General features: G+C 36.1%; 1 protein-coding gene across 1 annotated transcript in view; it reads right to left on the bottom strand.

The window, feature by feature from the left end:
* Nucleotides 1-22,997, bottom strand: part of LOC136833703 (uncharacterized) — a 30,910-nt gene extending 7,913 nt beyond the window's left edge. Inside the window, 18 exon segments of the mRNA XM_067095894.1 lie at nucleotides 146-329; nucleotides 551-740; nucleotides 1,172-1,397; nucleotides 1,591-1,680; nucleotides 4,261-4,376; nucleotides 4,539-4,704; nucleotides 5,194-5,361; nucleotides 5,602-5,745; nucleotides 6,414-6,632; nucleotides 7,345-7,568; nucleotides 8,272-8,344; nucleotides 8,579-8,737; nucleotides 9,393-9,552; nucleotides 10,188-10,348; nucleotides 10,983-11,066; nucleotides 11,068-11,156; nucleotides 12,069-12,163; nucleotides 22,858-22,997. Coding sequence (XP_066951995.1) covers nucleotides 146-329; nucleotides 551-740; nucleotides 1,172-1,397; nucleotides 1,591-1,680; nucleotides 4,261-4,376; nucleotides 4,539-4,704; nucleotides 5,194-5,361; nucleotides 5,602-5,745; nucleotides 6,414-6,632; nucleotides 7,345-7,568; nucleotides 8,272-8,344; nucleotides 8,579-8,737; nucleotides 9,393-9,552; nucleotides 10,188-10,348; nucleotides 10,983-11,066; nucleotides 11,068-11,156; nucleotides 12,069-12,153 — 2,538 coding nt within the window. The 5' untranslated portion in view covers nucleotides 12,154-12,163; nucleotides 22,858-22,997.

Raw genomic sequence — 22,997 nt, 5'->3', positions numbered from 1 at the left:
GAGTAAGTGAAACAAGAAAGGAAGAAAGCCTTGACTGGAATGGATGCCTCAAAAGCTAAATATTGTTTCCAGCATTTATTTTAGCCTTTCCCTCGAAACTTAATAAGTTTATGAAGTACTTTCAAAACCGTTAAACACGACTTACCTCATATTTTGAGAGGCAAGGCTCTCTCCACCCGGTCATGGTCATGGCAGTGTTGAGATCAAGGACAACGCGCACAGGCTGGACAAGCTTTTGCGCAGCTACTGCAGCTGCTGCTGCAGTCACATTCTGGCGACTGATTTTGCCCCCATATCCTCCTCCAATACGCCTCAACTCCACGTTTACACTATAATACAAGTGCTAACTTACTCAACATACATCATCAGTATTGGTTTATGAATATGAGCAAAGGCTCAAAGTGTGTATTTATTCTTTTGAATTGATATCCCAGAGTAAAGCCAGACCATTTTTGCCTCTATGTTTAGCATGCATGGAATTGAAACCTAGATTTTGGAATATTTCCATTTGAAAATAACAATCATCATAAAAATCATTCACTGTGATCACCTGTGAGCAGGTACATTCAACACGCTTGAGACTACAGCCTGTGTCTCGGTAGGCCACTGTGTTGTACAGAAAACATCATAACCATCCTCAATGGGAACAACTCTGCTTCCATATGGTTCTAAAGTTAGATGGAATTGTGTTCCTTGGTGGAGTTCACCTATCAGCTTGTGCTTGGAATCCTTAAAACCACCTGTAAGTATACCTTAGTTTTACCAGACCACTGAGCTGATTAACAGCTCTCCTAGAGCTGGCCCGGATTAGACTTATTTAACGTGGCTAAGAACCAATTGGTTACTCAGCAACGGGACCTACAGCTTATTGTGGAATCCGAACCACATTATAGCGAGAAATGAATTTCTATCACCAGAAATAAATTCCTCTAACTCTTCATTAGCCGGCCGGAGAGTCGAACTCGGGCCTAGCGAGTGCTAGGCCACAGCTCTACCGACTACCCAACGAAGAGCTTAAAACCACCTGTATTGACTGCAGAAAGTAATAGAGTACCAAATTAGTCAGACAAATGCCTTTTTAAATTAAGAGAGTACTCTCAAGAAAAGAAGTTCTTGACAAAAAATTACTTTCTCAGTTATGTTGTGAAAATGAAAAATAAAAAGTACTTACCTTCAATGTCTCCGAAAACCAACGGTTCTCTCTTGCCAGTGTCCAAGTTCTCGCATAATTCACTCCGGCCCTGTTTCAAGGCTTCTTCGATTGTAAGAACAGGTTTCTGTATATCTTCGTACTGAACTCTCACTAGCTTTGCAGCTTTGATTGCCGTGACGCGCGAATCAGCAACTACAAGGCCTATTGGTTGTCCGGCATATCTCACCCGATCGCCAACAAAAACCTGGAAATAACAAAGATAGGCTAAGCAATTCATATGCATCGGTACACAGCTTAGTATAAACCAGATTCAGTTTTTACGTTGTACATAGCCTCATGTTCCCTCACATTTCACGTAGTTTTTCTATTTTTTTTTTAAGTCAAAATCTTTCTAAATCTGTTTGAATCAAATATTTTTGGTCATCCATCTTACTTACAGGATCTGGATAAGGGCCTGAATTTTTGACGAAACTGTTTTCTCCTGGAATGTCGGCAGCTGCTATGAATATCTTCACGCCTGGAACAGCCTGTTGTTGGATTCAGTGAGTAAAAATTTATATAACCTATAACCAAAACAGAGACTTAGTAGTGGGGGGAACTCTCATATAACTGTAAAATGACATTTGAATAATCTGTCCCACTTAATCTGTCTGTCAGTTATGATCTAGAAGCGTATAAGTATTCAATTTGTTTTGAATTTTGTGAGAATTTTAGTGCTGATATAGTTTATTGTTTTTTTTTATTCGTAATGCTGACATGAAAATTTGTGATGGATAGCGCAATATGAGAGACGAATTTGTTTTCACGTTTGAGAGAAGGAAAGTTATAATTGAAAATACCAAGTGCAGACTGGCAACAACCAACTGAACTGCCCTATGCGGGATGTTGCGTAAAAGCAATTTTATGATACACAGGAACTGCATAAAACCGCATGTTTACTAACAAGGGATATACAGGTATTCAGAATTTTACTTTCATTTTATGTTATTAATCTAAGTCATAATTTTGACATACTTTAGATTACGTAATTTCTTTCACAGCTTTATTGCTAATTTATTGACGCTGCTAAGATTAGATTTGACCTAAGTTGCCAACCTCTAGATTCAAGATACTACCACCGAATTAAACAAATTAGACCCACATGAACAAGAATATGAAGCTTTAGTCAAATGAACGGTGGGAGATTAAAATTTAAACCAAATGCCAAGCACTGGGACCTATGAGGTCATTCATTGAAGAAAAGGAAATTGAGAGTGAAGGAAATTGAGAGTAAAGGAGGTTTTAGAGGTGTAACAGGGGGAGAACCTCTCAGTTGTACTATGAAAGAAGTGTTGAGAGAGGGTGGAAAGTAAGATGGAAGAAAGAGAATATGAACGGAGGTACAGTAAAAGAAATAAAAATGGTTGCAGCTAGGGGCCAAAGGGACGTTGCAAAGAACCATGAGTAATGCCCACAGTGCACCACGTGAAGTGCGCTACTGGCACTAAACCTCTACGGGGGAGCCGGAAGTATTGACTCTGCAACTTTTGTGAGCTCCACAAGAAAAGATCTCTGACCCCCTTTGAAGAGGCTTAGGTTTCCAGGCCAACAGTAATTTTGGCTATCAGAGATATCAATTTAATGTGTTAACTACCTTAATCCAGCATCCACTGCAGAAGTCACGTTCAATTTCTTTATTTTAAAGTGTTTATCTATTGGCACATCTAACACTTGTAATATTTTCATGTTCACTGGCTACTTCTGATATTCCCGAATAACAATTGGTGGCCACAAAAGGCAGTTTACTCATTTTGTGTCGTTCTAAATTATGTCAACGTATGGAAGTCGAACCACTATGTAATGTTCGAAGAATCATTTATTTGATTTAACGTTTCCGGAACGGAAATAGAATCTAACTGAAAAGATAAACCAAACAATTTCTGTTATGAATTACTTCCTGTGTTGCGCTGAAGTTCATGAGGAAACTGATGGGTTTTAAGAAACTTAAGAATACTTGTTAATTGTTCCACAATGTAATTTAAGCAGCTAAAAGACTTGAACTGGTTACGACGACCCCCTTTTCTATTGAAAAGTAAAGAACAAACCAGGAAGAGATTCCGTTTATGATAACAGTTGGGCAATCTTTCTCAAGGTCCCATTTTTAAATGTCATAAAAAAAAGCACCTTAAGAAAGTGATGTTTCATTCTGGCACTGGGGCATTTTGTGAAAAGAAAGTGGTTTTTGAAAAGCAGTGTCCATTCAGAGTGGGGACACGGGTGAAACTTAGTTCCCACTGGTATCAAGACAGATTTTTCAGAGGAAAAGTGTTGACTATCAGTCAGCAGTGTCTCGTTCATTTTCATTGAATCAGATAGCAAGAATATGAACCTCCTACGAACGATTCTTTTAGTTTGTGACTTTTAATAACAATGGCATGCTATTCAGTGACTTCCAGTGAATTCATAATTACTTCTTTTTATATAGTCACAGATACATATTCATTTTTATCCTTTTTAAACCACCATTATCAAAACCTCCTCAATAGGTTACAAGAGATTTCTCTTATTACATAGAAAGCCTGATTTGTCAACAATGCCTTTTTATTATACTTTCCGTACAAACAGCAAATTATATCTCCTTAAACATTTACCTGCTTGGGGACTTAGTTGAAGGTCATGACAGAGGTCTCAGAAATGCACAGTGTTGTTTTCCTGTGATGAATATATTGGAATCTCGAAGCAGATCTTTGCTTCATTGATTTGTAGTCATATTTTTTAATCTGTACCGGATGCCGGTTTTGGAATTTCACACGTAGTTTTTTGTTATAAAAGTAGAATCTAAAGGTTGAACCCTCATGAAATTTTTATAAATAAGTTATACATGTGCAGAGCTGTGTGGAATATGACCTTATATCCCACCTGACATATATTACACTTGTGAGTCATCTGAAAGGCTAGTGACCATGAAAAATTTCAAAATATATTACAAACAAGTTACATGAACGAAGAAATTTTTAAAAGGATGCAAGAAATTCTGTTGCCTTAAAATAAACTCTTTTGTCTACAGTAATGTAAAAAATAAAACATCTAATATTTTTTTATTCAAAATACAGCAACATGTTACTTACCAAAGCGTCTGCTGTATCAATGGATTTGATTTTGGCATTAGCAACTGTCGTCTGAACGAACGCCCCATGCAGTTCATTTGGCAAGTAAGGAATGTCATCCATATATAGAGCTTCACCTGAAGAACATAGTTGATCAAATATTCGAATGCACCAGATAAAATGATTAAGTGAATGGTACCACATGGGGCATGATCAAGTCTACCAATGCATTGACAAGCTCAGAATATGCCATAAATCTTAATCTTGGATATGAATGCCATTTACTTCAGTTATCGTACCTGAAATCTGAGTAGCTGATTCAATTTTCGGGATGCCTTTTCCGACGGGCCATGTCTCTTCATTCATGTCAAAATCTTGTTTTCCTGTTGACAAAGGTCGCTCAATGATTGTGCCGGCGCTCATGATGTCTCTGCTCACTTTTGTCCCGAGAAAATGAACGATTGCCTAGATAAGAGAATCAGACCAAGTTGTTGATGAACACCGATGAAATAGTGTGAACTTTAGACTAACGTTATTTTTCATAAAATATAGCGTTATATCTGTGCTTATATATTTTGCTGTAAGCATAAAATAAGCTTAAATATTTATAAGTATTGTGTTCCACTGATCACTTGGACTGTGTGTATATTGGTTATCTCACTTTCAAATAATTTTGGTATGTAAATAGCCTTCAGATACGCTCAAGATTTACATCCACAGCCAAAAGACATGTCCATATATTATTACATACAGGACCTTTATCAGAAATCAATCATAATGTGCTTTCATGTCAATGAGAATGAGTTTTTATACGAATTATACTCTGTAAAATTCCCATAAATAAGTCTAGTGCAACGTTACCTCAATTACTGAAAGTAACAGAAAACCAATTTTTTATTTCAATTAGAATTTATCAGAAAAGTTTTACGCTCCCAAAATTAATATGATACAAACCTTGTACAATAGACATCTCGCTAGTGATATTCTGTATTCCGGTGATGCATCCTGTTGCTTATTGTCAGGTTTCACTTCGTTTCCAAGTATAACTGCCGATTCCACTACAGTTGCTACCTCTACGAGTCTTCTGTTTAACAGGTAATTTTCAGTCTTCTTTGCATGCATCTGTATGTAAGAAATATTTGTATAAGTAGATAAGAAATGATATCCTTAGGTTATAAATGTGGCAGATAAGATCAAATGTCGATTATGATGTTATTTTTATATCATTACCAATTTATCTGATCCAAAGGTTGCGTAAATCAGTTTGGAAGGTGAATATAGTAAATGTATTGTGCCATACATTATTTTTTTTCATAAGTTAGTGCTTTAAACAAACATTTTCCCAAGTTCTGGGATACATACAAAGGTTGGATTAATTCCTCCAAATATAATCGTTGGTGCTGTTGATACTCTGTACCCATCTGCTTCATCTAATTCCATTTTGAAGCAAGCATTCACATAGGCATGGGCATTGACTGCTCGAGGAGTTATCTTGAAAGTGCAGAACTGAAAATCATAAAAGGTATGATTTACTTGTAAACTAGTAAGCTACCTGCAGGATTTTTTTTTTTTTAAAGAAGAAAGTAAGAAGACAACCTCTCAAGCGTTTCTGTGACAGCATGATGAACATTTTGTTTAAGCCTTCCTGCAAGGAACAGAAGTGGTTCTCATAATGCCCAAGGTGAATAACTTTCTGATATCTTAAGGATGTACCGAGAGCCTACATTCCCTTGGTATTCCTAGAGAAACCCCTTGATACTATGCACATCCACGCACCAACTCTCTTTTATCTGTCTGCCTGAGAGATAAAACAGCACCTCTTCGTGTTAAGGTCATCATCAAAACAAGCAAATACGGAAAATCGCCTCTCAAGAATAATAACCAGATGGATATTCATATAAAAGGCAGAAACAAGTTCGTTAATGATGAGTCTTGAAGCAGAACTATGCATCCTTATGAAAAACAGACTTCGTTTTCAAGTCTGTCAAGACCACGTACCAATAACTATCCTGATATTACCACTAGTATTGCTATATTTAATAACGATAATAAAATAACAAGAACACTAACAATCCTTAATGCATTCATAAAGTATGTCAACTATTGATAAAATATGTGTCATCCTTTAAAGACTAATCTCTAGATGATAGAGTAACATGTTAAAAGAGACTTACCTTTGTCTGATCAGGCATGGGTGGCAATGTCATAGACACGATAATGCTTCTCGACATATCGATTTGCAAGAATCTTTCCATAGAAACACTGACAGGTGCGAGCGAATTTTGGTTCTGGATCATGAGAGTAGCATCAGCTGCCAGCAAAGTCAAGAATATGTCAGATGGAAACTCCCGATGCTGATGCTTCATCATGAGATTTCCCGCCCAGGAGCCAATCTGTAAAGGATGGATTTTAGTGGCCGTCAAAAAACGAACATTTTAATTTTTATTTTTCACATTAACATCAAGGTGCAAACAATATGCCATAGCTTGGTGATAAAAAAAAGGAGACACTCATGATACAATAATGCAATTGGACACTGACAAGATTGTCGAGTCCGAAAAAGACTTATTTTTAACATTCTAGTGTGAGCAAAAACAAAATTGGTCCCAGTGAGGATCTAGATATCAACCGAGTGAGTGATTGCACCACTTAGACAAACACATAACATACATTTCCGGAAATTATTTCCAGTTATATAGATCTGTGATGTGTTCTGCTCAGAATTTGCCTTTCAGTGGCTGATATGAATTTAGATATATACAACGGACATTATGTATTCTAAAAAGTTTGTGAAAATTTAATGTGAGATGCACTGGTGAATGTTACAATAAACCCGTGACCATTTTTATTATTCGACTTAGATGGATGAGTCCAGCTGCCCACTGTATTATTATTATTATTATTATATTTATTATTATTATTATTATTATTATTATTATTATTATTATTATTATTATTATTATTAGCCCAGCTGTAACCTTGGCCTCCCAAGATGTCAATCATATCTGTTCACACAAAAAACCTTTGTCTCATGAAAATCAAAATATCATTACAGAGTGAACAGAACAGAGTAATACCAAAATACTCTGCACTGCATCTGCTTACATTTCTGACAGACACATTGGCTACTCCCAACCAATGATCTTTTATTTGTTGGAGGTGTCTGTAACCACTGAAGTTATTAGCCATGTGCTCAAACACTTCGGTGCATCTTGTCAGACTGACATTAGCCCCCAATATCAGTGGAGACTGAAGATTCACAGCATACAATTCCTTCACACCACAGGTGCTGATGTAAGCTGAATATGGGCCATCTTCTTTATAGACACCTGCGGGTAATCCATGATTAGGAACACCAGGGAATCGAGAAACATTTTCACAAATCTCATATCAAAATTGCATTGACTTGAACGTAATGAAGTGGAATAAACTCTTACGTTAGGAGAAATCAAAATTGTTATATATAAGAAGTCTTCCCATATGAATACAACAAGTCCTGATGTTCTACAAGTGGTATGTAAAGCAATGAAAAAGATTATTATTATTATTATTATTATTATGCTACCTAGGTCTACCCCAAAGCCAAATCAAAAGTCCTTATCGGGTAAATACAAAAATGGGAATATAAAAGCACGTTAAAAGAAAAAGAAGATATATATATATATATATATATATATATATATATATATATATATATATATATATATATATATATATATATATACATACACACACACATATACTATATATATATATATATATATATATATATATATATATATATATATATATATATATATATATACTAGTGTATATATATATATATATATATATACTTATATATATATATATATATATATATATATATATATATATATATATATATATATATATATATATATATATATATAAGGATGGTGGGTGGCATAGAACAAAGGACAGGAGGAGTATGCATGTAGACCGAAGTTGTGGATTGTAGATTTACATATAAAGTTAGTAACCACATAATCACTGAATTGCTCCACCACGTACCTTGGCCGGTGTTTCCCACAACGATGCGTACTTTTTCGGCAGAACTCAGGGACTTCAGAATATTACTAATACCCTGAAATTTAGAAAATGCATTTCAGAAAATCAATATAAATTTTTCAGGGATAACGTACACCAAGAGGAAGTCAGTTGTATAAATGCAGTTTCTTTAAACAACAGCATTTTGAACAGGAGTTAGGTGATAGATTAAAACCTCCTGTAAATCTGAAAAGTGTCAGACAATCGTTTTGATACAAAAATTGGGGTTTTGGTTTAATAGATTGGTGCTAAACCTGAAAAAAATCCTTACCATTAGCGTCACTGGACGGAACCACTGAACACCATCAACTATCCACTTCAGATCCTCTTCAAGGCTTGAAATTGGTTTTTCATTTTCCTCAGTTTTCTCTCGTTCACACGATCCACTGCAAGCACTTCCAGTTTTCGGACAGGTAGCCTTATAAGAATCCTGATTAAGAAGAAACAAAACTGGAATAATGAATGTGTTGGCTTCAGTGGAATAATACTCAGTTTTGTCTAACAGTAATATTATTACCTGGAAATAATCGTGTCATCAATGATACACTTAATGCTGCTTGGCACTTGAAGAACAAAATGGTCTGCAGACAAATAAAGAAATACACACTGCAGCTTGCAGAGGCTTCAGGCGTAAATTCTGATGCTCTTGGAAATTGCAATTGCAAGGTATTTCTTGATCATTCGTTTAATATTTAAACAGGCAATTTTAATGTTCTGAGAAACAAGCCTGCTTGTTTTATGGGAATTTTTTCCCTCTTGGTTTTTCATTCTGTTTATAGTATAAAGAGCTATGTTCTCATTTCTATTAAAATATGAAAAATTTAAAAAAATGTAAAGTCACACCCGTAAAAGTATTTCAGAGTGATTACATCTAAACTCTAATGTTAATTCAATTTCTTAGTGAATGAAACTAAAAAACTTGCTTATACAAGGTAAACATTGAAGCTACATTCAATTCCCTACCCATTTATGAAATAATTTTGGAATGCACTTATAAAGATCACCATTATTGGTACTGAAATAAAAAGCAGTGACAGTCTTTTGCAACCAAAATCCTTGATGACTAAATTGTTCTTTATACTAACCTCAATGTCAGCTAGCCTCTCTTTCAAGCAAGGATCTGCGTCAACAGTGAAGGATTTAAATGCATCCAGTATTGGTCGATAGCCAGTGCATCGGCAAATATTTGCATCTAAAGATTTCTCAACCTGAGTTGTAGTTAGGCTCTTGGAAGATTTTAACTGCCTGAAAAACAAAATTTGGTAATAAATGATATCTTGATCAAAGTTAAATCTATTCCAAGGTTGCTCTGTCCCTGTAGTAATGTTTGTTCATAATTGTCTATCGCTAGATAATTTAGTCATGAAAGCTTTGTCCATTCACTGGAGAAAAAAATAAAAACTGAGTAGGTTATTTACAGTGAGTGGGAAACAAATCCCTTTCAACTGAGATTTCAGATCCCTGAAAGTCCGTAGAGATTTATTATTAGATATACGTAACATACATAACCGTGATTTGTTTCTCCCTTTCAAGAATCATGCTCCTATGAGTAATTACTAATTTTTTAATTAACCAACAGCATTTCCTTATCAAATGTAGGCCTATAGCATGCTTAGGTTTATTCACAAGTAGCAACAAAGCCTCAATGACTCTCGCATCAGTCAGTGACTTAACCCTAACCATGACAGACAGGTGCAATAGATGGGTAGGCAAATTACAAAGGAAATAATCAACACACCAAAGGCGTCAAGAAGTGGCTGTTGTAACAATGACTACAATTCCTATTTTCCAATGAGCATAGACAGCAGTAACATCAAAAGAATGATACATTTCACATGGATTTTGAAGCAAATTAATTGCACAAGGTGAACGTAACTTACCCATACATCGTCATGATCATACCAGGAGAACAGTAACCACATTGAGTTCCATAAAAACCCGCAAGAGCTTTCTGTAACGAGTGATAGCCCTTATAGCGATTTCCCAGGTGCTCAATTGTCTCGATACTCCAGCTTGCACATGCGTACACCAATACCTGGCACTGTGTGACAAAATAGTTATAAGAGTATGGGATATTTATACTTTTACACGATTTAAGTCAAGGTAATTTAGTTGCAGTGAAACTCTGGGTGATAAAGTTTGTGAAATATTCTCTATATATGCTGCTTTTCATCATAAATTTCCAAATGTCTATTCGGCTATTATTATTGAATTTCTGATTTTAACTTTTAACGTCTATGCAAACACCATTTACATTTCATGGATAGCTGTCAAATGATCCTGGTTAAGTTATATTCACTAGCTGACAAATTTGAGAAATAAAGTTCTTTATATTTCAGTCCATACTGCCCTAAAATGGAAGACTGCAGTATCTGCAAAAATACAAAACTGAGAAAAATGGTAGATACTCCCCTACTACTGATTTTGCAGATACTGCAAATGGGACCCACTAAATATTCTTGGAAAGCACTGCAGAATCATTCTGAAACTGCAGTAACTTATGTATTTTGTGTTTCACGAGTCCAATAGGTGGCATATCTCGATTTCGAAAATTTTGCAGATGTTGCAGTTTTCCATTTTAGGGCAGCATAAACGTCAGACGTTAGACATTCATATATGGATACTTTACAGAAATAGCTGTCATTAAAAAGACGTGTATTATTTCATCTACTTACAGCCTGAACACTGAACGTTTTCACTTCCCCTTCATTCTCTGCATCCGAGACAGTCGCTACGACTGTGCAGACGCCGCAGCCTCCCTTCACGGCACAGAACCTTCGTCCCAGGAAGCTTCAGGTGCTCACGCAGGTAATCGACTAATGTAGTCCACGGCAAGACTTCTGGACCAACTGACAAGACAACGATAAACTTTATATGAAGAAAGGCCCCAGTGGATTTTCAAAATACAATCCTGCCGTCTACGGGGGATTTTAATGACTTAAAGGTAAGAGATTTCTTACAGAAGTAGTACTAGTGTCAGTCACTCTCTGAAATAAGAAATGCTTCAAACCAGGGATCAACATCTCGAAAGGTGGCACCTTGATACACGACTATTCTGATATGTCCAGCCATCTTCACTCCTATAATCTTATTTCAGTACCCTCTTGCATGTTTCCGTAGCACTTGGTTATTTCTCCGCGTAGTAAGGAGTTAAATTGGACTGTTATCCATTAGCTTTCCTTTATTTTCTTCCATAGAATAAGCTAAAATTTTACTCGTTTGTCCAAGTTGCTTTAGTCAGTGTAACGCTTCGAAGTCTGCAAGAATTATGTCACTGGATCTTAACTAATAAATATGAGGCAAACTGTTCTGAAAGGTAGAAGCCCAAGAGATGAAAGATATTTATTGTCAGGAAGAAGTTAGACGTCAATATCCACAGTGAGGAAATGTCCTAATAAAAGAGCCTCAGATGGGCCTGTTGACTGATGTATGATAACTCATTTAAAGGTACTTTCCCATACTTTACTGTTTTGCATCTGGTTTGAGAAAATTTTATGACGAATTCTGGTATATTCCAGACAGAATTTATGCACAAATAAAGGGACATATTTCCGTGAAGAAGTTTGACAAACAAGCACTATAGTACCGACTGGGAGTAAAATTGATCATTTGAAACTTTAAACTAACAATGTAACAACATCGCAGCATGTTTTGGTTTGGTGAAACAAAACTTTTGTACAGAAACATTAAACATTACCTATTAAAAGTTCCTTGTGATGTCTGCAACACGGAAAACATTTCTTTACAAAGCTTATTCTTACCTGTATACTTGATGCCATTTACTTTCAACTGGAACTTCTTGGGGGCTTCTGCCTGCCCACTGACAGAAGACTCCTGTGGGGCCATCTTCGTTGACCTGTGACGTTTAAAAAGTATAATTAACCGTGGCCGTAGATGTATGCAATAAGAAGAATGCCGCAGGCTGGCAAAAAAGGGAACCTTTATTGTGATTCATTGACAGATAAGGATTCGGCAAATTTGTTTCTAGTTGACTAAAATATAAACTACATTGGCACGAAACTCACAGGAGTTCCTTAGAAAGCAAACTACCCTTAAGAAATGACTGACAAATCAAATAAAAAATATTATCAAATGTCAGCAACTCATATTCATTTATTCCGTGGTTTTAAGTTACAATATTGTTATACAGCAAACTGGAAAAAGTAAAGGCTAACTTTCTTATGACAGATGGTTTTTCAGGCTGTTAATTTTGTGACAATATTTCAACCATCAGTTGTTTAGCCTAGACCTGTTCAGGAGTTATAAAAAAAAAAAACTGTTTTTCGAGATTATTTTGCCCTTCACATCTTGAACATCACCCGTCTTCCTCTGCTCTCTGATGTCACGCTAGTCTATATAAATAATAAAATGAATTTTCTGCTCACTTAAGGCAAACTGTGAGACAGCGCTTCACGTTCACTTTGCATCCCTTGTTACGACAAACTTTCTTTCCTTTGATCTAAATATTGAAAGATCTTGAACCCTGGCTGTCCAAATTGCCAAAAGGATAAACATTTCTTTTCCTACAAAGACTATTTTACTTTGTTTCTATTGTTGTTCGCCTAATTATTACAAACCATACCTTCTCTTGATGCTTTATTACTGGCATGAGTCATTCCAGACTGCACCCATCAGCAAATAATTTACACAGAGGGACCGCAAGTCATCGTTTTGCTCAAATATCTTTCAAACTAATTATTTGATCGAAATGGTACTTTGACACAGTGTACAAGACACCTCCCGCTAATTTTTGGTAATATAGTGCATTGTCAAATTGGTTTAGTTAGACCGTTTACTCTTGACTTACACGGTGTTGCCAAGCATCGCCAAACTATGCATTCGAACGTCCTTCATCCCCATCCCGTCCCTCTCTCTCCCTCCCCCTCCTCATCCCTCACTCAACCCACTTTCCTGGCCTCCCCATCTCCGTCCCCCTTTCCTGTCTGTGGGGGAGAGTGGACGTTCGATTGCGTAGATTAGTCCTGCTGACTCATGCGACTTTGCCTTTAAAAGTCAAGAGTAAACGCCTTAACTAACACCATTTGACAATGCCCTATACTACTAAAAATTAGCGGGAGGTGTCTTATACACTGTGTCAAAGTACCATTTCGATCAAATAATTAATTTGAAAGATATTTGAGAAAAACGATGGCTCGCGGTCCCTGAAATGGGTAGTAGATGATTGTAAATTACGCAGAGAAAATACCTTTCACCGCCAACCATAACTCGATATCAAGTTAGCTGCTAATATTCGTGGGTATTCAGGAAATATATTCCTTTGTTTTCCGGGAATCGGAGAAGTTACAAAGAATGCTAATTTGCTAAGTATTTGTTAGCAAGAAGAAGAGAATTGCTTTTTTCAGCGATACTTAGAACACAATGAAGCAATTAACTAGTCCTGTGTAAGTTTCAGTGGCATTACAGTAACTCAAAATAAGTTCCTAAATTTTTAGTATACACTGTATGCATGAACAAGCTCAAATAAATGAGTAATTTCTATGACTGGAATCAAATTCAATCAGCAACCAAATATTTGACTGACTTACGTTCCATGTCAATGTACAGTAATAAAAATCTAAGAATATGATATCACGTTCAGACAATGGGTCTCTCTCTCTCTCTCTCTCTCTCTCTCTCTCTCTCTCTCTCTCTCTCTCTCTCTCTTTCCATGCGATATTGGCGAAATTCTAAGGAAATGAAATCACTTAGGAACGAAGTGAACCTGAATACAAAGCTTACAAAGAATAGGAAGCCTGTATGTAAAATAAAAAGAGTGAGGAGACAATAGCAATAGAACTGAGTAAAACAGATAACAATAAACAGATTTTATGAAAAAATTATGAATTACAGTAACGATGAACATAATCAATATTTATGAAAAATTACGACTAAACGAGTAATTAAATAAAAGTCAAAACAAGTAAAAATAAAATTTTAAAAAGAGAGAAACGGTACCTGAGTGGATCCTCATACAAGGGAACGCAAAGATAAAATTGCAAAAAGCGATAGTACAGAGGTCAAGGCATGGCCTAGGGGTTGAGAACACTGGCTAAATTTGGTCAGCACTCAGCGTTGAGGTAACGAAATGTAGTAAGTGAAACGACCCATCTTCCACAGGCAGCACAAACAGCAGATACTCCGATTAATTATGCAAAACACAATTCAAAGACGGTGAAGATGAGTCCTCTAAACTAGTTTACGTAATACACCAGTATTTAGGCAGTCTCACAATCTCGAGTTTTTCGTCTGTAGTAGTTTAATATTTCAGAAGCATTCGCTCATTCCTCTTTCACCTGGTTCATTGTTACGTGACTCAATACTATCAGTTAATTAATGACGTTAATTCCAACTAAGGTATTTATTTCCTAGATTAAGCTAGAGTTAAAAAGTAATACATGCAAAAACTTGTTCCAGTCGCCCTGTATTTTCGTGTTCTTCATAAAATATAATTATTCCGTACGAATATTTTTCAGCAGCTTACGTCATATGAGTTTGTGCATCTAATCAGTGGCTGTATTTGCAGGCTTGTTGGTCTTTTCGAATCTTATGAGATATTTTGTGACCAATAGTTACACTGTGTTTTACTTTTGCAGATTTTTATCTCCGACTTCGTTGACCTTTGTTGTGACTCCAGGTTAATATACATCAGTCAGTCAATCAGCAGATCAATCAGTCACCTGAAACCGATCAACTTATACCTAATCTTAGCTCTTTGCTGACACGACCAAACAGCTGATATTCTTGACCTGCTTCCGTTTACGAGAACTACCTCAGCACTTTTTTTATCTCCTCAGTAATCTATGGAAAACAACTCTGTTCCTTTCATAGTAACTTCCATGCCTCTCCTATCCATTCTGCTATTAACCAGCCTCTATTGCACAGTTATTGAACTTTGTTTGGTTCGAATGTTTACTTTCATTCTTGATATTTTTTGGAGGAAAAATAGTTTCTGTGTTGAAAATAATATTGCTTCATATTCTAGCTGTCAGCATGAAAAGGGTGCAGAAAGCAGAACTGAATTACACATTTCTTTTCTTTTGAAAATCTTACTTAACATTGGTCCCGTTTTATTTTTATTCAGTTTGGAACTCAAGGAATTCATTGTCACTCCAGAACTTTTAGGATATGAAGACATAGAGGTCTAAATCTGTTCACCTCACATTGTCTCTGTCTTCCCAAGAGCACCGCCAGTAATAACTAAAAACTAGTTTTCTTCTCACATTTAATAAGATACCTGAAATTTGTTCCTCCGTCTATTTTTTCCTTTGCTTCGGTGGAGATTCACAAGTCATGCAAGTCGTCAAACGGCAGATTTAAAATTACACCCATTATTAGACCTCTATTTTATTCTGAATTCTTCTTTCCATGTTTATCCGTTTTTTTTATTAAGAAAACTTAAGAGAACAGTGCTTCGAGGCATTAGTAACAGCCTATTTATAGAGATGAAACAAAAGTAATACAAAACCAGTTTCCAACGAAGTCCTCGGATACGAATTATTTAAGAGACTTCATGAAAAAAAATGTACCTCGAGGCGATGCTTAGATTATCCCGAGCAAGGTAAATGTCAATGACGCCAGCCAAGCATCGGAGAGCTTGCACAGTGAGCCCCTGTTGTCATGCAAAACAGCCTGCCTTTACAAGCATTCTCATTCTCTCTCTCTCTCTCTCTCTCTCTCTCTCTCTCTCTCTCTCTCTCTCTCTCTCTCTGTGCCTGTGCGTGTGCGGAGTGAGTAGGGGCACTTCGATAGCATTTTAGGAGAATATTTGCTTTAACTGTAAAGAACGAGGAACACTAGAAAGAATTTAAAACTTAAAAAAAAAAAATGAAACTAGTAAAGCGGCAGTCTCACAAATACAGTCTTACGTTTGTATCCTTGATGTCTTTGTAATACGTGCATGAGAGAGAGAGAGAGAGAGAGAGAGAGAGAGAGAGAGAGAGAGAGAGAGAGAGAGAGAGAGAGAGAGAGACTAGTTTATTTTAAGTCGACGAACAAATGCATACCAGAGATGCACATTCTTTAAAGCAGTCCATTGAGTTCACGTCCTGAAAAAACTACTTACTGAAGTTGCAGAAAAGTCACTGAAATCACCTTAGATGTTGTGTGCACTTTTCCCCATTGCATAATTAAATCATATTACCCACTGGCTTACATTGAGTCTTGCGAAGAGGGATTACCCAACGTTTCTGGAAAGCTTAAAGGTGATAATCCTTAGACACTTTTTTTCACAGATTACGAAAATAGATACATTATTAACAAGTATTTTAATGTCGAATTGTTAAATGAGAATAATAAGATCGGTTGAAAAAAAATGATACTTAGCCAAGTAACGCATAGGTAATTAGCCCGGACAGTTTGTCATTTGCCGTTGACCTAACAGTATTTTGATGACATTCCACCAAAAAGCTTCAAGTCTTGCCAAGGATATTATTGTTAAGCAGTACTAAAAACACAATTTAAACACAATGTGTTAAAGACATGACTGTGAACTAATCAGCTCTGATTCAATGCCTAGGAAGGTTGCATTTCATAACAGACCAAAAGTATAGTTTAAAAATATACCTTTAGTGTACGAGTCTATCTAACTACTACGTATAGCGACTAAGGAACAAAAGCTATTGTCCAGACCGATCCCTGGTTAACTCGGGTTTCACAGCGACTAAAACTCGCTTGATTTTACAACTATTCTGCTGATGACATGACTGAAATTACCAGGTAAAAGAAACTGAATTCTGCTTCAATGTCGACATACCTTTCTTGATAATGAAAGCAGTAGGATGAAAATGATACGAACGCATATAAGACGTCATGAAGCATAATTTGCATTTGTTCTGAAAGCAGAAAGAAAGCCATAAAATTGATCGAAGGCTTGAGGCTAGGACTCGGTAAAAAGAACGAAGACAAAATATGCTTTGTTCATTTAACCAGCACGAGATACGATTTTCCCCCTCACGACTAACTCTCGGTATGAAGCAAAATCGAGGAACATTTCTTAATACAGATTCTGAAATACTAATAGCCAGGCAGAAAATAATGATGTGCATCTCGAAATAATCAACAAAATCTGGATTTAATTGGCTCTCAGATGAGATACTGGCCATGAAAAACCCGCCCCACCACCTCCCACACCCCAGTGCAAGCAAGAAGGAAGAATGATGAGAACTAGTTTTAGACGGAGGATGAGAAGGAATGGGAATGAGAATCGATTTGTGAAGTCTGAAATATACCCAAGAGTGAAATACACCCAAGGGTGAAATATATAGCCCAGAGTGAGTGGAAGGAAAAAGGTACATAATATAAAAAAAAAAAAATGAAAAGACTAAATTTTTTACTCTAACAGAACATGGTCAGGATGAGTGGAAGACAAATTGTCTTCTTGATATACGTTCTGGGGAAATGTCAGTACTTTCTTTCAATAACCTATTATCTCTAAAATTAAATTCAAAGCAGAATGGGAAAATGGTAGTAAGACTCCTTTCCAGGAGACTAATAACTACTGATATTACAAACTACAAATTTTTGGTACAGAGAAAACCAGCTTTCTTACATCCAGTTTTTCCTAAGTTATTACGGATATCTCAACGAAGGTCGGACTGGCAAATAGCCTATATTTTTACGTACCCTGAGGAGGATTTATTTCCCATGACGGTAAGGATACGGATTCAAAATAATTCATGAGCAATATCTTCTCTCAAATACCCCGACCACGTCACGAAAAAGGTATTTTTTTCAAGCGAATCGGATTTTCTTTCGCCCCGCTAATGAGAGGCCAGAAGAAACATGCAACAATGAAATAAAATCCCAGACGTGGAGAGCATTAAGATGGTGAAGGAAATTTTGAGGAGAGGCAATGCTTTTGCTTTCAAATGGTTTAATACAAGAGGATCTTCGGTCATTAACTTCTTACAGGAAAACGGAAACGCCCAAGGATATTGTCGTATACAGGATGTCTTGAAAGGAAAGTGATGAGTATTATGTGTGTTTCACTGAGAAAAAAAAAAAAAAAAGCTTTACCAAGGAATAATCGAACACCAACGTTCGGTAAGACATGAAAATCAACATTCTGCTATCTTCAGTCCACGGTCTAGACCGTGCTTTACCTTTAATCATACGAACAGCACCACCCACAGTATAAACTCAGATGCAGTCGCGTATGATTTATGGAAGCAAGTTCGTTCTGAAGATAAGACACTCGAACCTGCTTTAACGAAGAAGACAAACTACATGAATTTTTCACAAGGGGATGGGAGTGGAAACTATATAAAGACAATTTTTAAAATAAAGTTTTTATATATATATATATATATATATATATATATATATATATATATATATATATATATATATATATATATATATATATATATATATAAATAAAGTTAAACACTCTAGGCTTGGCCAGAACTTGACGAACTCTGTAACCCTAAGTTGCTTGGCATTGAGAAGTTGTTCTTGTAAAATTAATACTCCTGTGTGCTACCAAAGCTGACATTGTTCGTACAGGGTGGTGATGTCACCTGAAATGTAATGCTTTTATTCTCCTTTGTTTCATAAATACGGGTATCTTCTTTCACTGTACCTCTTTGTATAGTTTATAATTATATATATATATATATATATATATATATATATATATATATATATATATATATATATATATACCCAGAAACTATTAGTATATAAAGGAATAATGTATACACTGAACACATCAGTTTCCAGGCTCGGCAACTCCCAGCTTATCGGACAACAGGTAGACAGCAGTTTAATCCAGCCTACGCCGTTCTTTCAAGGTCAGGCGACTTTTCTTAGCTCAGAGACACCTGCGAGGAAATATTTCTTCGGTAACGATTCTCGAAAGGATCTGTTTTTTTCAGCGAAGATTCTCGCGAAGGAATTTCAAAGAAACGGAATAAAAAGACAAAAGAGTATATCAGAAGGGTTAAGAGCGAAGTGAATGAAACATGAAAACTTGAAAGGGATTGCAAACTTTCGTCAATGCTGTTAACAGTTACCGATTAGTGGTAATGTCCGTTTTCTCTCGTCAATACTGGGACGTGATTAGCATAGTTATGCAAATACTCTGTTCCATTTAGGTTTTCTTTCACAAAATGCAAAATCCGTTGTTTTCTATCATTAGAGCCCTGTGACGATAATGAAATCTTCCAACCGAGCAAAAACGCGGATTTAAACTAAAATCTAATTCGCTCGACCAGTGAACATTTTAGAAAAACTCATTCATATCTGTTTATTATATTCCAGTGAATCCTAATAAACAAACAAACTTTGCCAAAAACATAACCTCTGTCGATTTAACTTGCTTTAGATTGGCGAAAATATAACCTCCACCGATAAACAATAATCGGTACAAGGACTAATACTTAATGCTCCACCAGGGAAGATATACAGGTGACATAATTCTACCGGCATTCCTTACAGGAAGAGAATGATATCCAAACTTGAAAAAAAAAGAAAAAAAATGAAATCTTGTATCGACTCGATTCAGTTGGTCATCATAGACTAAGGAAAATCGTGAAAAAATTAATAATGGCCTTCTAGGCATTTTTTCAGAAGTACAGTCGCCATAGAGATATATTGGCAATTAGCAAATTTACAATACTTGGTAAATTAAATGTACATATAGACTATAAATATTGACATTTGTGCCAGGATATATAAACAAATAAATTTATTATCAAACTGAAAGTGACCTTTGCAACGTTAATTTATTGCATTGCACATATCTTGAGATAAGGATGAATTCACGTCCCATTAGTGCCTTTTATTATAATTTGGTGGTTTTTTTTTTTTTACGGAAGTGATTGCAACCGTTTTGAAAAATACTATCGTCTTAACGGATTTAGTCCACGGATATACTAAACCCTTTACAGGACGGGTTTTAACCTTCAAAATGTAATCTCCATTAAAAATCGGAAATAATCAGACAATATTTAACTATGAGGTCTTTCAAAAAATGCCGAGCAGTGCAATACTTTATACGTCGAAAACTAATTCATAATTCTCTCTCTCTCTCTCTCTCTCTCTCTCTCTCTCTCTCTCTCTCTCTCTCTCTCTCTGTCTAGACAACTTCAGTAAATCACATGTTTCTCCTTTTCAAAGAACGCCTGTTATGGCGGGCAGCTGTGTAACTAAAGAAGCCAGGACAGCAATTAATCCCCTAAATCACACGTACAAATATAGCATTCATAAAAGACCTAAATACATCAAAGTAGACTCATTTGGCTATCAAGACAACAGTAGGTGTGACGAAAATTTATTATTCTAAATAAGGACATCTGTTTTCTATTGTCACTGTCATTCAAGTAACAGGAAAACGACAATTACTAGTAAAAAATAAATACGAGGTACATGTCTCCTTAAAAGCGCAATGCACGGTGGCGATGAACCTGTTATACTATTCATACTTCTGATAAAATGTAAAAGAAAAATGATTTACAAAAGTTAATTTAAATTTCAGGCGTTCATATCTCATCCCTAAAACATTTATTTTTCATTTTACAGACTTGTTTGTTTGCGAGCTTATAAATAAGAAGCATCCCACAATGTGAATGATTTACGGGCCGAAGTTAAAGCAGCCCTTGTTAAAAAAAAAAAAATTCTTTGTCTTGCAAAAACCACATTTCGCATTTGTTGGCCTATACATGTGTCTGTATGCATACACACGTGTGTACGTAGACAGGTGATCGCTTATGAACCATACTGCCATTGATTGCGAAAACTGTTCATTGCATTCCCTAGTGGAAAAGCTGCGCTCATAAAATCTTTGTCTTGAGCAGAAAAACAATTCAGGCCACATAAAGACACAAACCTTTCTCTCTGTTGAAAAAATATAAGTTTATTCATTACTTCTCCCGTGCCACATAAGCTCAGCCACATAAACAAAACGAAGGACCTCCATAAAACCAGTTTTCTATGATCATGCTGGCTACACATGGACACGCCCAGAGAAAATAACGGTAATGTATGATTCAAGATACCTATAAATTTCCAGTATGAAACAGTCAGACACACACACACACACACACACACACACACACACACACACACACACACATACACATATATGTGTGTGTGTGTGTAGTGTGTACATACATATATTTATATATGTGTGTGTGCGTGCGTGTGTTTGTGTGTTACATGAGGTTGGGGGCGGAGGGTGAGAAAGTGCAAACAGAAAGTTGTGGGATGCAAGAGTAAAAAAAAAATTATATGCTGCCTAATAATATGGTGAAAATATTATGATTTTACAAGCATACAGGATGACGAGAAGTGTTGCCAAGTGAGAAAAAAGGAGAAAGAAGGCAAATATTGAACATAAGACTATGAATAAGAGGAAGAACTAGGAGAAAAAGAAGTTACTTTACAAGAAAGTAAATGCAGAGAAAGGCTAATGCATAATGGGTCTCAGACTAAAAATGGAAATGAAGAGATGATGTCTGAAGTGAATGTCTTAATAGGTCAATGTAATCTGTAGGTTTGTTGAAAATGTAGGAATGAAGTTGGGCAGATCTGAATGGGGCAAGAGTAGGAGTGGTTAGTGTAAGTTTCAGAATGTCTTTGGAAGTGACTGTTACAGACAAAAGGAGCCTAATTAAGAGATGGAAAGATGCCATGAGTCAGTGATTACAAGGTGCAACATGGCGGTGGATGTACAGTATGACTGGGAGGCTGGCCTGAGTTTGTAGGGTGCATCTCAAAGAAGGAAAGATTCCAAAGGAAAGAGCTCGATAATTTTGTAGAAAATACACGTGCTAGTAGATACTGTAAGAATTACAGAGGCACATCATTACTTTGTATATCAGGAAAAGTGTATGGTAGGAATATGAGCGGGAAAGTAATAGCCTACGTATGAAAGGATGACTGACATGGGAAGGGAGTGTTGATGTAGACAAGCTAGAGGGTGCGAGAATCAGGCCTTTGTTATGAAACAGCTGTGTGAACATTTTGAAAGCAAAGGGAGAAAGCTGTGCATGGAACTTAGAAAAAAGTTGACGACAGATCGACAGAGAGGCCATGTGGAGGGTAAAGGTTTTAAATTATTTAGAGATATTAAACATTTTTTATGATGATTATGAGGCTTGAGTTAAATGATGTGTAGGGGGAAGAGGGATTTCATTTTCATGGATGGCGTGACACGAGAAGTCACAGAGGAAGTCAGACAAAGGATCCAAGTTATGGAATCAGAAAACGGGATGTGAATGAAGTTATTGGATGTTTCAGATGATACACTGGTCTTTATCTTGAATAGAGTGTGCAATGAGGATTGTTGATGTTTGCAGATGACAAATATGATGTATATATTATATATATCCGCCTCTTATTACAAGTATATATATATATATATATATATATATATATATATATATATATATATATATATATATATATAAAGTGTGCACAACACCGTCGTAAACACGGAAACTGTTACTGTGTCGCATCTCTGAAAATCTGCGTGGACAGAAGATAAAAAGTTACACCTTATTGCAAAACCCTTTCACATAAATAAAAAAAAAAAAAAACGTTCATACACACCCTCGCAAAACGCTTCACACTTCCAGCACTGGACGGTAATCACTTCACAAGATATCCTTCAGCCTTCCTAACACAGAGAAAGCCGAAAGATGCGTCCTACAGTTGTTCTCCAAGATGGGGAGGCTTCACGTGTACCTTGT

Source organism: Macrobrachium rosenbergii, chromosome 52 (assembly GCF_040412425.1).
Source record: "Macrobrachium rosenbergii isolate ZJJX-2024 chromosome 52, ASM4041242v1, whole genome shotgun sequence".
In the NCBI taxonomy this organism is placed as follows: Eukaryota; Metazoa; Arthropoda; class Malacostraca; order Decapoda; family Palaemonidae; genus Macrobrachium; species Macrobrachium rosenbergii.
The sequence above is the reverse complement of the archived record's forward strand: the minus strand, read 5'-3'. Positions and strand labels throughout refer to the sequence as shown.